The sequence below is a fragment of the Danio rerio genome, chromosome 8 (genome assembly GCF_049306965.1).
Source record: "Danio rerio strain Tuebingen ecotype United States chromosome 8, GRCz12tu, whole genome shotgun sequence".
Taxonomy (NCBI): domain Eukaryota; kingdom Metazoa; phylum Chordata; class Actinopteri; order Cypriniformes; family Danionidae; genus Danio; species Danio rerio.
The window spans coordinates 19,007,322-19,020,826 of record NC_133183.1 but is presented as its reverse complement, the minus strand read 5'-3'; the positions used below and the strand labels follow the sequence as shown (position 1 = coordinate 19,020,826).

General features: G+C 35.6%; 1 protein-coding gene across 8 annotated transcripts in view; it reads right to left on the bottom strand.

The window, feature by feature from the left end:
* Positions 1 to 4,107: 4,107 nt before the first annotated feature.
* The window catches only part of mier3b (mesoderm induction early response 1, family member 3 b), a 71,415-nt gene continuing 62,017 nt past the window's right edge, over positions 4,108 to 13,505 (bottom strand). For 3 of the 8 annotated variants that reach the window (XM_073909721.1, XM_073909722.1, XM_005166879.6), the window contains 9 exons: positions 13,237 to 13,360; positions 11,445 to 11,518; positions 10,719 to 10,791; positions 10,477 to 10,622; positions 9,740 to 9,821; positions 9,568 to 9,662; positions 8,380 to 8,507; positions 8,151 to 8,302; positions 4,108 to 6,020 (listed from right to left, as the gene is read on the bottom strand). In XM_073909721.1, coding sequence (XP_073765822.1) covers positions 5,593 to 6,020; positions 8,151 to 8,302; positions 8,380 to 8,507; positions 9,568 to 9,662; positions 9,740 to 9,821; positions 10,477 to 10,622; positions 10,719 to 10,791; positions 11,445 to 11,518; positions 13,237 to 13,360 — 1,302 coding nt within the window. In that variant the 3' untranslated portion in view covers positions 4,108 to 5,592. 8 annotated transcript variants of the gene reach the window in all.

Sequence of the window (13,505 nt, the reverse complement as noted above, 5' to 3'; positions counted from 1 at the left end):
ATACAGTACACTCGGTTACAAGTAACAAATCACAAATACAAATACATTTGCAAGCAAGAGTCAACGAGGCAACAACTTTAACCGCACGTACTTACACTTGAGAAATGGAAACCCATCCTGACGTCCATCAGTATGTTACTCTTTACTGATCCTTCCTTTAAGAAACGCAGATGAAGTATTCTTTGTAGCATGTAGTTTCCAGAAGTTTCCAGTAGTTTCCAACTGCTTGGTTATAATGCTGAGGTTTCATCTTTGGGTAGAGACTCAATATATCCATCTGCAGTGTGACTTCAATCGACCGGCATGTTTGTGTGTGTGTGTGTGTGTGTGTGTGTGTGTGTGTGTCTGGGTTCCTGCGTCAGAGGGCGGGGCCTCAGGTTTGAAATCTCCCGGGTTTACGCGTACACGTGAATAACTTGGTTTCGTTTGTACGTCATGGCGAAACACCTAATGAATCGGTATCAAGGCGACTCGTTTGAAGCACTATGAGTCGACTCTTTTATAGACGAATCAACTGTTTTAAACACTGTACACTAACAGATTTAAGCCTTAGCTGGATACTTTACTTCACTTAGAGCTGTGTTACACACTACATGGAGGGGAATTTTCAAAAACCCATAATATGGGCTCTTTAAACAATGTTAGAAATTAGATAGTTGACTACAGCCATTTAATGTGGAGATCAACTTTTGCCATCGACTGTTTGGTTATCAACGTCTTGAATCATATTTTATTTTCAGCATAAAGAATTTTTAGGTCCTGTGAAGTTCTATCCCATGTTTGACGTAATCTCAGCATGAAGAGAAGGTGGGACATGGAGTAGCTCCTCCCCCCTTAAAAAATGGCCAATAGTGTTTAGTTTATATCACAGCACTGCCAGTGAGAGTGGCTAAACTCAAGCACATTGGATGAGAAGCTTCTTGAAGGGGTGGGGCATGTCAGATACTAGAGAGCATTCGATTGGTCAAGATTTGATAAGAAATTGAAGTATGTGATAAAAGTTGTTGATTCATTTATGCAGAAGTGACAACTGCAAGCGTTAGATCTGTTTATGTCAGATTTACATCTTCTAAACCTGGGGTGCCCAAACCTTTTTGTATGAAGGGCCAAAAACCAAATATCATCGAGAGCTGCAGGCTGAATATGTAAGTATATTTCATTAAAGTTGCCTAGGGTAATTTCCTAATTGATTTAATAATATTTCAAAATAAATAGAAAACATTAATTTTGAATGGTGTTAACTAATGCAGTTTAACTTTAAATGATCACTTGTTGCAATAAAAACAATCACATTTAAAAACACAGTGACGTTTAATGCTGAATACACTGGTCAAGCAGAACTGGCCTTTGACTTGATTTGCTTAACAAACATGATCTGATTCATTAACACCATTTAATTAAAACTTTTAATTTCAGTTAGCTTTTAGCAATAAAACAAACAAGGCTATCATTAAATTTGAATTGACAATCTTGAACCCATCACTGTCATTCTCCCTCTCTTACATGAGATGGCAGGCCAAATGCAACAGACTCATTCTGAAAACAGCCCTACATACATTTCTGGAGATGGTGAATTGTGTAGCCAGAGCTACGTATGTCTGCATTTTGTCTTTAAAACAAACACTACATGGTGGAATGACGCCATTTCTTTCCTCGTTTATCAGCTGAGCGCTTACCTGCATGTGGACGGCTTTTCCGATGTTTACCAGTTTGTCCGGTAGCTTGACACAACTGCAGACTTGAGACGCATAGCACAGAGTTGACCACAACAACAGGGTTCAAGTCCAGTAAAGAACAGTTCCAAAAAGTGGGTAAGACAAAAACAGAAGCCAAAAAAAATAAATAAATAAACAAGTAAATAACAGGGTGAGAATGTGGTCAAATCTAAAAAGGTGGTAAAATCAGACGAGGGCTTTTTATTTTTTTTTTCTGGTTTGCTTTTCAAAACCCTACGGTTGGGCTACGTTTAGGGAGGTAGGTGGGCACTGGTCATTCAGGGCTTTTAAAACACTGTTGGATGGGTTTAGGGAAGGAGGGTGGGTGGGATCGGTCTGGAGGTCAGTCGACAGCGGTCTCTGGTGGACTATGTGAGCACATCAGGCGCGAATGGCACTAGCAAAAGAAATTAGAGATCTGAAAAAGCATACACATCGGCTTCTGGCTGATTTGCAAAAAAACGTCACTCCTGGGATGTATTTTGCGCTCTCCAGAAATGTATACAGACGAACACAATCAGAATGAGCCTGGGTTGACCAATTCAAAGGTTTCCATGGGTCAACTTTGGCCCACGGGCCCTAGTTTGGGCATTTCTGTTCTAAACACAAAGTTTGTCTCTTTTTTGTGACTACCTTATACATTGACTAATATGCGCACTAGCTTATAGATATCCTAAAATATAACTGTGCTATCTAAACGTATATATTTAATGTCAGTGGACCTTTAAGTTCGGAACAAACGCATTAGATTAATAATGATCATATTTGTATGACAATTGACAATGAACACTCATTTGTTTCCAGAGCTTTTATTTCTGGAGCTTTTTACACCAAGTAATAAAGTACAACAAAAATACAAAATAATGAAAAAGAAAAGCAATACAATCATATGTACAGATTTTAGAAACAATAGAGATATCTGAATAATTCTGTCATTAAATGTTATGATTGTCTGTATATATGGATTTACATTTATAGGATTTGTTGGGGGGGTTTTCTTATTCACAAGTTTTACCATTGCCTTCCTCTCCGTGGTTCAATGTAAAAACCTCTATTGAATATATATATATATTTCAAAATTTCTAAATTAAATACATAAAACATACGCACATCCACTTTACCAAACTCTTCTCAATATATTTAAGATGTAAAATGTTTACTTTTATAGGTCAAAGCAACCTGTACATTCTGCAATTCGACTTAATCCATTTTAATATGCAAAACACTTTGGGGGTAAAATGTCTGTCAATTCACGGTATCGTTTTTAAAGTACTAATACAGAAGAATAAAAGCATTTTAAGGTATGAAAATAAAAACAAATGATATGAGCACCAAGTACTACATTTGTTGATGTATGCTGAACATTTCTGAGCAACAACAACAAAAAAAAGTAGTGCTTTCTAATCATTCATGAATAATGGCATTCATTTGAATCAACATCAGTAATCACAGCTCAAACATGCTTAATGGAGATGCACAGAACTCTCTCAACTCAACTCATAATTGCAAACGCAGTGCATTCAATGGAAAATTGACTCTTCACATTACTAATAGCAGCCGTTAAGAATCAAGAATCGAATTAAACTAATGATGAATGAATAGGTTTACATCGGAGTGTTCATAAAACACATCGCTCAAATAAAAACTAAAGAAAGGCTGTGATATTTTAGCAAGCAACCATAATCAGCATGCATTTGACGTCTGTCACTGCAGTAAACGAAGGTGAAAATAAGCTATGAATATTGTAAGACTTTCAACAATCTGTACATATCTACATCTTATTGCTATAAACACTATTTTTCACATTTTTGCTTTTCCCTAATTACAAAATCAGGGATTTTAGTATACAAACGAACAAAGTAATTGTTTTGAAATGCAAAATAGCAGGAAGGACTCGAGCTCGGAGGCAGTATCGGTTTTGATACAGTGCGTCAAGCTGATTGTTTTTTTTTTGGCATGTAATATTAATCAGCTTGAAATATGTCAAAGGATCAACAAGAGTCCCGTCTGCTTCATGCATACAATACACAACAGAAGAGGTCAAGAGTGATTAACAATTAGCTCAATTAACATTCAGGTGTTCTCTGTACCCCTGGCAGCTACAAAATATACATAATGCATAGCTGAAAAATTAACACTGGTTCAAATGGTACTAAAGTTGAGCACCAGCAAAAGTTACGCTTGGTAAAAATGACCTTTGTTAAGGGTATAAATTTACACTCAAAAGGGAAATCATAAATGTTCTGCACACTCATGGACTAATATTTATACACAATTCAGACTAATACTGTCAAATGCATATGACAGTCTCATAAATGTCACATGAAGCATTTGAGTGCCAAATCTTAAACAAACAAAAAAACTTTGCAGACTAAAATATGGAGCTAGAAAATTCTCAAAAATAAAACATTTATGAAGTTCATACATGCACAGCACAATTCACATTTACAAAATACAATTTGTAACCATGAATACAACACACAACTTGTAAATTCACAAGTAAAAATCATAAATAGTTAATTTAATAGTTAATCCAAATAAATTGAAGTTGTGTATATTATGAAATCATGTGTCGAATTTGTGTATTTTTTAATCATCTTTTGAATTTACGAATTGGATTTGTGTATTTTTGTATCGTGATTTAAATTAACAAATCGAATGTGTATTTTTGAATTTACAAATGGAGTTGTGTGCTTTAGAATAGTGATTTGAATCTACGAATGGAATTTGCGTAATTTTGAATCGTTATGGATATCCGAAATGAAGTTGTGTATTATTGAATCGTGTTTTGAATTTATGAATCGGATTTGCGTGTTTTTGAACCGCGTTTTGAATTTTCGAATTGGATTGGTGGATTTTTGAATTGTGTTTTGAAAATACGAAGAGGATTCGTGTATTTTGAATAGTGATTTGAATTTACGAATAGGATTGGTGTAGTATTAACAAATTGAAATTGTGTATTTTTGAATTGTGTTTTGTATTTACAAATTGGAAATTGTGAATTGTGTTGTGAATGCATCAATTATAGTTTTTAAATGTATCATTTTTGAGACTGATCTGGCTCCATATAAAAATGTACATTTTTAACAGTGTGCAGCTGAGAAAGATCAAGTCAATAATGATACTTCAATATAGGCCAAAAAATAGTAACTCATTAAATGTTCCAATTACTACAATAAATTGACTTATTAAAGCTTAGATCTACAAATAACCCGAACACTAACCATTTACAAGACTTTTTTCATAAACACTTGGTTATCTCAACAAAAAAAGAGGGCCAATACACTGGAAACATCTCATAGACTGTAAGTGCTCTTTGTTTAAACATGTCAGTCTTTCACTCTAAAGAAATCACTATTCTCAATTACAAAAGCCAGTTTCCAGATATACAAAATGCTACATTTCCCAAGGGGTAGCCTATCTTGGGCGGTGTAAACACTGAAAAAAAGGTACCATTTTCAGAAACAAAGGTGTTTGTGAAAAATCCTAAAACAACGAAAAATGCAGTTTCAGAGGCAACGACAAAAAAAAAAAAAAAAAAAAAAAAAAAAAACGCTGAAAGATGTAGATGTTGGGATGAGTACAGTAAGAGACCACGGCTCTCTGCTCCAGCATTTAGGTTTAACTGTAGTTCACCGAAGACAAAAAGGATATTAAATATCTGAAGGACCAGAAAAATAAATGGCTATTTAAACTCTTGAGAAATCAAGATTCCTTATTTCTGTACAATAAAGACATCACTGATGTCATATTACAAAAACAAAAAAGACCAAAAAGTATATTCATATATTTATATATAGATATCATTTTTTAATTTAAAAAAGAACTAATAGTCAGTGAGCGGATGAAGGTGAGTCTGGATGTCAGAACTAGAGAGTCAGTCGGACTGAAGTGCAGTGTGTTGGTGGTGTCGAGAATGAGAGCTGATGAAAGCGTTGGCTTCACTCCCGATGCCACTGAAGTCTGTGACCGAAACCGCCATTGTGGCGCCTGTGATGCGATGTGCTCGTCTGCCCTCGAAGTCCACGTCGTTGATGAAGGACTCTGAAAGGCCCATTTTGAGCCTCTTGGAGGGTCGTTCGCAGTCTTTGCTGCTGCACATGCTGAGCTGGCCCAGGTCAGAGCGGTAAAAGCCTGAATCCAGCATGTTGAGGCAGACGCCGTCTCCATTCGTTCCGTAGCTGAGCTGATCGTCATGGTTCAGGGCTGCTCGGTGCAAACTTTCCAGAGGGGGGAAGAACGGAGAGTCCAAACAGCTCATCTCTGCTGGACCGTTGCACACATTCGCTACACTGTTACTAAGAGCTGCAAGAAAAAGAGGAGATCAAAATTACATGAAAACCTACAATTGCCTAGATTTTGATGTCTCTGCTTATGTCTATTTGAAGTTAATACTAACAGAATTAAAAAGCAGTTCTCAAAGCATATTTAATGAGTTTGATATACACTGTTAAAATTCTGGGTTCCACACAATAGATTTGTGTTTGCACAACATGAAGTTAAATAATTAGTATTTTTTTAAATTTAAGTGGATTGAACAAAACAATAAATTTGTCCCCCAAGAACTGTGTTATTTCAGCTCAATTTAAATAAGTGGAACAAACAGCAAATGTCATTTGAGTGTATTCTAATGTACACAGTTTATAAAAAATTTGATATAAAAAAAATTAAGATTTAGGGAACTCTTTGAGACTGCTACCACAGGCATCTCCAGCAGCATGAACCGGGGGCTAGTTCAGAGCTAGTGCTCTTCCTGCTCCAGAACTAGTTAATCTGACAAGCTTTCTAAGGATGGCTTTGCTTTTCATGTGATAGAAAGTCACCATAAAGTCAGGTCTGACATCAATGTCTAATTTGCTTTTCCTAGCAAAGCATATGCAGGATCGCCTAATTCCAGCAATAATTTGCCAAATTCAATAACAATAAAAGATTTGCAAACAATGCTGCGAGTCAAAGAGAATAAAAGTCACTTCCTGAAAAACTGGCACCAAATAACCAAGAAGAAAAATGAAATTGGCTGAGGTATGAGAAGCTGTGCAACCTCAGAAGATGTAATGAAATGAACACGTGGTGATTTGAGGCGTGAGATGCCGTTTGGGAGCAGAGATGCTCGAGATAGTTCTGGAGGCTGTAATTCCAGTTACACTGAACCACTGTTGTGACTGTCGCCCTGCTGGTTTGCCTATTAATGCTATTTTTATCATTACATGATCTCTTATAACAAAATCACATCACATATTTTGATGCGCATGCTGGAATTTATTCAGTAAAAATCTTTTTCATTGCAGTTCATGCACTTTTTTTCAGATTACAAGCAAATACTGTGGTCACTTTTCACAACCTCGCAGTTTTGCAGATTTTTTTTCCGTGTAATTTGACATGCTTTTTTTTCTCTACAGCGCATTGTGTTCCGCGTCCTGATCAGCGCATTGTGTTCCGCGTCCTGATCAGCACATCGTGTTCTGCATCCTGACTGTAGACCAGGGGTCACCAATCCTGGTCCTGGAGGGCCGATGACCATGCAGTGTTTAGCTCCAACTTGCCTCAACACACCTGCCTGGGTGTTACAAGTATACCTAGTAAGATCTTAATTTCCTGGTTCAGGTGTGTTTGATTAGGGTTAGAGCTAAAATCTGCAGGACACCGGCCCTCCAGGAACAAGTTTGATGACCCCTGCTTTAGACCATTGTCAATCAATCTTCTGTACAGTACAAAATGCGTTGAGCTCGCCAAATTTACATTAATCTTTGATTGCCAGCAGTGTGACTCTGAACTGCTGTACTGTGTGTTTGCAAGTTTGCTCCCCACAATGTCAATGAAACATTCTGCACTGTCAAAGGCACCTGCGGTAGCACCCAAAAGGCAGAGGAAGATCACACAAAAACACTTCTGGACATGCTTAAGGAAGGTAGAAGTTACGCGGCTGTATAACAACATTAAGTAGAAAATAAATGAAGATCAAATGGTTTTGCTCTTTGGTTTAATTTTATAATACTGGACTTATTTTTTAACGAAGGTTTGAACTTTGGGAGTGTTAAACACGAGAAAAAAAGTGTGAAAATGTAAATGCCTGTCTGAGAAGTGCTTAGTGAGGGGTTTTACAGCCTTTAAACATCTATAATAATTGTAAAAAAATTAAGCGGACTACTTCGCGGATTTCACCAATTGCAGATTATTTTTAAAATGTAACTTTCGCTAATAACAAGAGACCACTGTACAACAAAAATCTAAACTAATTATAATAATTAATTATAACTAGTTATGATTATAATTATTCAGTCACAGGATGGCACCAAACAGTTAAAAAGAACAGCATATTTCCCTAATTGTGCTCATTTCCTTAATTATCTATCCAACAACTGAACTTACGCAGTTTTCACTGACTTCAAAAGATGGTGAGCTGTTCTACAGTTCTCCTGTTCAGACAGTTGTTACCTGTGAGGTCACTGGCAGTGATAGAGTTGAGCAGTCCGAGCTGTTGCTCTGCCGATGCCTCTAGTCTTCCTCCTGCTCCAGCTGAACACACCGGTGAAGAGCCGTCCACTGCCAGACCCTCAGCCTCGTCTACCAGCCGATCCATCAGGTCCCTGAGGACAAACACACATACACCGTGAACCCAGCACTTTCTCTAAAACACAGAGACCAAAATCATCCCAATACTTACGTCACACCAGGGTAACAGCTGTATTTCTTCTTGCCAAATCGGTTCTGTTGAGCAAAGTAGTCAAAACGTTCTGACTTTTTCCACATGTAGTAAAAAGCCACACATTCTGCTACAGTCCGTGTTTGAACCTGAAATTACAAAAGCAGCAATGACAAATTAGTATTTAGTCACTATATACTGTATTTATTAGCAAAATGAGTTATTGTACAGCTCTGCAAACCCCAAATATTTATGATTTGTGCAAATTATTAATAGAAATAATCACTAGGAATTAGTGATGGGTCAACCTTGAATGTTTCATTTATTTTGAACATATCTTTTATGTGACTCAAGAACGAGGAGTCTTCTAAGGAAGTAATTCCTTCATTCATGCACACATTTGTGCAGGTGGAGGAGAAGATTAGTTTCTTTTTTGAGTTTCGGGTTTGAGTTGTTTGTTCGTCACATGAAAGACAGAAGCCAATCATGCATTTAGAGCTGGAAAAGGTTTGATCCATTAATTTCTTGAGTCATCGGTTTTGAGTCATCTCTTTACATGCTGTACTCATTGATTAAGCTTACATAGAACGAATGACTCTGGTTTGAAGACATGCCAGACGAGGTGATCAGAGTTAATCCTTCAATGTTTACCTGGTGTTTTGTCTGATTATTTTCTCTTAGTGTAGTAGCATTCTAGTTTTAACCTGTTTGTGTAGTGTGATCAACGTTTGGTGTGGTTGTAGATGTGTTGGAAGCATCTCGTAACATTTTAATGTCAATTTGGCAAAATTAACAAAATTACTCGAAAAAAAATTTGTTTCTTTCGATAAACGAGACTCAAAGGTCTGAGTCAGTAAAATGATCCAAACTTCCCATCCTGACTATAAATGTATTTATGAAATTTAATACAATAAAATAATAAAGTACAATATCAAGAACAGCATGACTTTTAAATATAGTGAAGAAAAAAACTTTCTAAAGCACAAATATTCTGATAATGCAGATACTTAGAATATTTACTTAAGTACAAAAATGAAGTAAAAATATTTAGTTACTGTTTATCACAAGCTTTTGAATAATTGTAAAGATATAAAATGAATATATGTATTAATTTAATTACATATCTAGATTGCAGTTTAATATAGCTAATAAAACATTATAGTTTATCAACTAAAGAGTTGAGTGGATAACACAATATACACAACTTGCCTTGTGTTTCTGAATAAGATGGAAGTTTTTCTCATAAATCTGCAGCGCATGTTCGAAGTTCCTACATTCCTCCTCTGACCATGGTGGTGATTCTTCTATCAGAACAGAACAAGTGATTATTTATGGCATTACTGTGTAGAAAAGGTTTTTGCTCCTGTACTGAACAGCTTACCTTTTGAGGTCTTTACATTACTGCAGTATCGAACCAGCGCCTCACGAGTGTCATAATTACATTTCAAAAGCTCAAACAAAGCCTAGAATAGAGACCAGAGAAAGAAAAATGATAATCGTAAAAATATGATTAAACCATAGCAGCCGCTCTTACATGATGAGTGAAGAATTTTCATGTTAGGGAAAGAGACTACAGGTGAATACAGTAAAATAATTCTAAAAAGAAGAATAATAACAACAACAACAATCATAATTTAACTAAATATCTAAATAATAATAGTTATTGCCACACATTTACAGTTGACAAAAAAGGAACAAACGTTTTTGTATTACAAGTCTTTAAAAGGTTATTTTTAAACATGCAAATTAGGCATCATTTACTTAAATATATGCATATTTACACACACTTCTAACAAAAAAATCTAAAGACTGGATCAAATCAGGCTCATAATTCTTGATAAATTTTTGTTTTGACATTGTTTTTACAGAGAGAAATTAGGAAATCTCTTTTCATTAACAGATGAAACATTTACTTAGAACAAAATGTAGTATTTAATCAGGTAGATTATGCATAAACACATACCTCAGCTAAAACTGTATTTTGAATATTTTGTTTTTACTAAACTAAAAAAATAATAATAATCTCAACATTTACAGGAGTATGAACACAGCGTTTTTGTTTGCAGTGTCAGTGACCTTAACTATTAGAATGAATGAGAGCTTCTGAAGAACACAGACCTGCTCGTTGTCTCGTATGTGTTCAGATGTGGAATAATGCGTGCGGTCATCTGTAGACTGTGACAGTGCTTCTCTGAGGTAGTCTTTCACTTTATACTCTGACAGTTCGTCAGGACACCACAGCAGCTGATCTTCCTCCTCGTACACTGCAAACACAATACGCATTCAATTGATGTCACTCATAATGTATTCTAATTGATTTATTAGCAGAGTCAACTTTGAATTCACATTAAGCAACTCACCCTTTTCATCATCATTATAGTGGCTGAGCCCTGCTGGGACTTCTGCTTGATATTGAGATCCCACCATTATTTCCTGTGTTTAAGGAAATGGAATTAATATTAGTTAAATCTAATTATTTTACTTTTGAAAACCATCATTGGGCATGTAGGAACCCCAAATTCTTTTTTTAATTTGACCGTGCTCCATACAAGATTCAAATAAAATTTAGCGATAGAAAGGGACAATTTAATGGGGGAAAAAATCTAAGGAATCTGTTATTTTTCTGTCACAATTTCTTCAATTTATACTGAAATTTTATTTTGACGGGTTGAGTTTCTGTTTGTACATAATGACTCTTTTTATTTTTTCACAAATAAAACTGTAAAATACATTTCTAAATGGTTCAAGGAGCTTCCATTTAAAATAAATGCAGTTGATTTGAACTCCCTTTTAATCAAACAACCCAGCAAAACAGAAACAAAAAGTTTTTTGAGCACAAAATCTGTATATAATAATAATAATTTCCAAACACAGCAACAAAGCAAAAACTTGAGTAATGGCTGCAGTGAATTCTAATGAAACATCTTCAAATAGTTATTAATATTTTCTTATTATTTATTGCATTTTTTTCCTTCACAAAATTACAGAATGGTTTTTGATTTAATAAACACAGCCTTGGCACAAAGCTTGTCACATTGAACAGTATACACTAACAATAATAATAACAACAATAATATAAAACCAACCTTTCTAGAATCTTCACTGTTTACACCGTCCTCCTCCCCCTCAGATTCTTTATCACCGTCATATGTTACATTGGCTGGGGAAAAAAAGGAATCAGAGGATTAAATAAACCTGCACTTTTACAAAAGGACAAAAGATGGTTGGTGGAGGGTGATATTGCATTTTTTATTTGAACACTTTCTATTCACCTTTTTCTTCGCAGACAAATGCGCGCAGCCCTTTGAATCTTTTTGGCTCGAGACTTCTGGTCTCATTCACTTCTAGAGCTGCACAATTAATCGAAAAAAGATCACGATCTTGATTCGACCCCCTAGACCAGGGGTGTCAAACTCAATTCCTGGAGGGCCGAAGCCCTGCACAGTTTAGTTCCAACCCTGCTCCAACACACTTACCTGTAGGTTTCAAACAGGCCTGAAGGACTCAATTAGTTTGATCAGGTGTGTTTAATTAGGGTTGGAACTAAACTGCAGAGCTGCGGCCCTTTTGGAACCGAGTTTGACACCTGTCCCCTAGATGATCTTAATCCAGCATTTCTAGATTCTGACAATCATATTTTCAAGTTCAGGAGAGAAGCAAGGGAGACTGCATGAGTCTTCATTGTTTCACATACATTGCTCAGCGACACGGACACCTCCAAATATTGTCGAAAGAGTAACATACAGTATTAATAAGGTATAATTCAACTAAAAATTTAATTTTTGTCTTTATACAATGCTGTATTTGCAGCCTGGAAATCACACGTGACGTGAGCTGCCGACTGTGAGCTGTTATCACAGAGAGGGAGGGCATGCACTGTACTTAATGATAGACGTGCGCGTGTCTACTTTAGTGAACAGAACCTGCATAGGCTGTGAATAACATAATACAGTTGTAAATAATATTCCGTTTGTGGCACACAGTGATCGTTTGGGAGCCGCGCATGAAGTATGAACAGCACTTAGCAGTGAAAATGAAACCGAAAGCCTGCACACATCACTTAAATAATTATTTGGCATTTTAGAGTTATGACTGAGACAAGCATTTGGTATGTTTTTTCTTTCATAGCGAACACACAGTTGTGCATAAAAGTAAATGTTTACAGAGTCAGTATAACTATTCTAGCCTATATCATGTTGATTTTACTAGTGAATAAAATGGTCTAATAAGTTGTCAATGACAGAATGCAAGCATAGGAGTTTATATCAAGCATAACTTAACATTAGAATTATTATAAGTAGAATATACTTATTTATACAAACCAGTAGACCTGCAAATAATATTATTATTGTTGTTTTACCATATGTTTGAGAAAAAACAATAATAATTGCAGACTCATATTAAGCTTTATTTTACATATACAGAATTGAGAAAATCCTGATCTTTATTTTAAGTTAAAAAAAATAAATAAAACAAAATCGCGATTCTCATTTTGCCCAGAATAGTGCAGCTCTATTCACTTCCATTCATTTTTATGTCAAAAATCACTTGTTCTGCTGCGTGATGTTGCAAACTGATATTTTCCTATTATATTACTCTGCTTTGTCTGTATAGTCATGAGCACACTTGTATGAAGACTGTTTTCTGCAGTTCTTTATTCCCATTCATTTCTCCTATAGGCAACTAAATTGGAAGTTCTAAACCAATCGAAAAAACGAGAGCACTTCCACATTGAAGAATAAGGTCAATAGAGTGTCTTTTAAGTTTAAATAAATAATTTTGAAACTATAAAACACTTTCATTTAAAAAGAAAACAATTTATGATTATGTAAACCCATTAAAACTGTACTAATAGAAGATTATAGTTTTTCTTCTTACATCTTAGAGTTCTGGGGAAGAAATCCGTGGCCTCATGGGAAGTGACAGAAGGGGTCAGATCATCAGCAGACGACTGGGTCTCCTCCTCATAATCTCCTGACAGGAGATCTTTAGCAATCTCCTCCTACAGCAGAAGACCATTAGTGACTTCATCTTAGAACTTCTATTAACATTATTAATGTTTCCATCCACCTATCTCTATGCACATTTGGAGGTATAGCATAAAAAAGCTTAATTAAAATGCCAATGTGCACAAAATTTTTGAAATT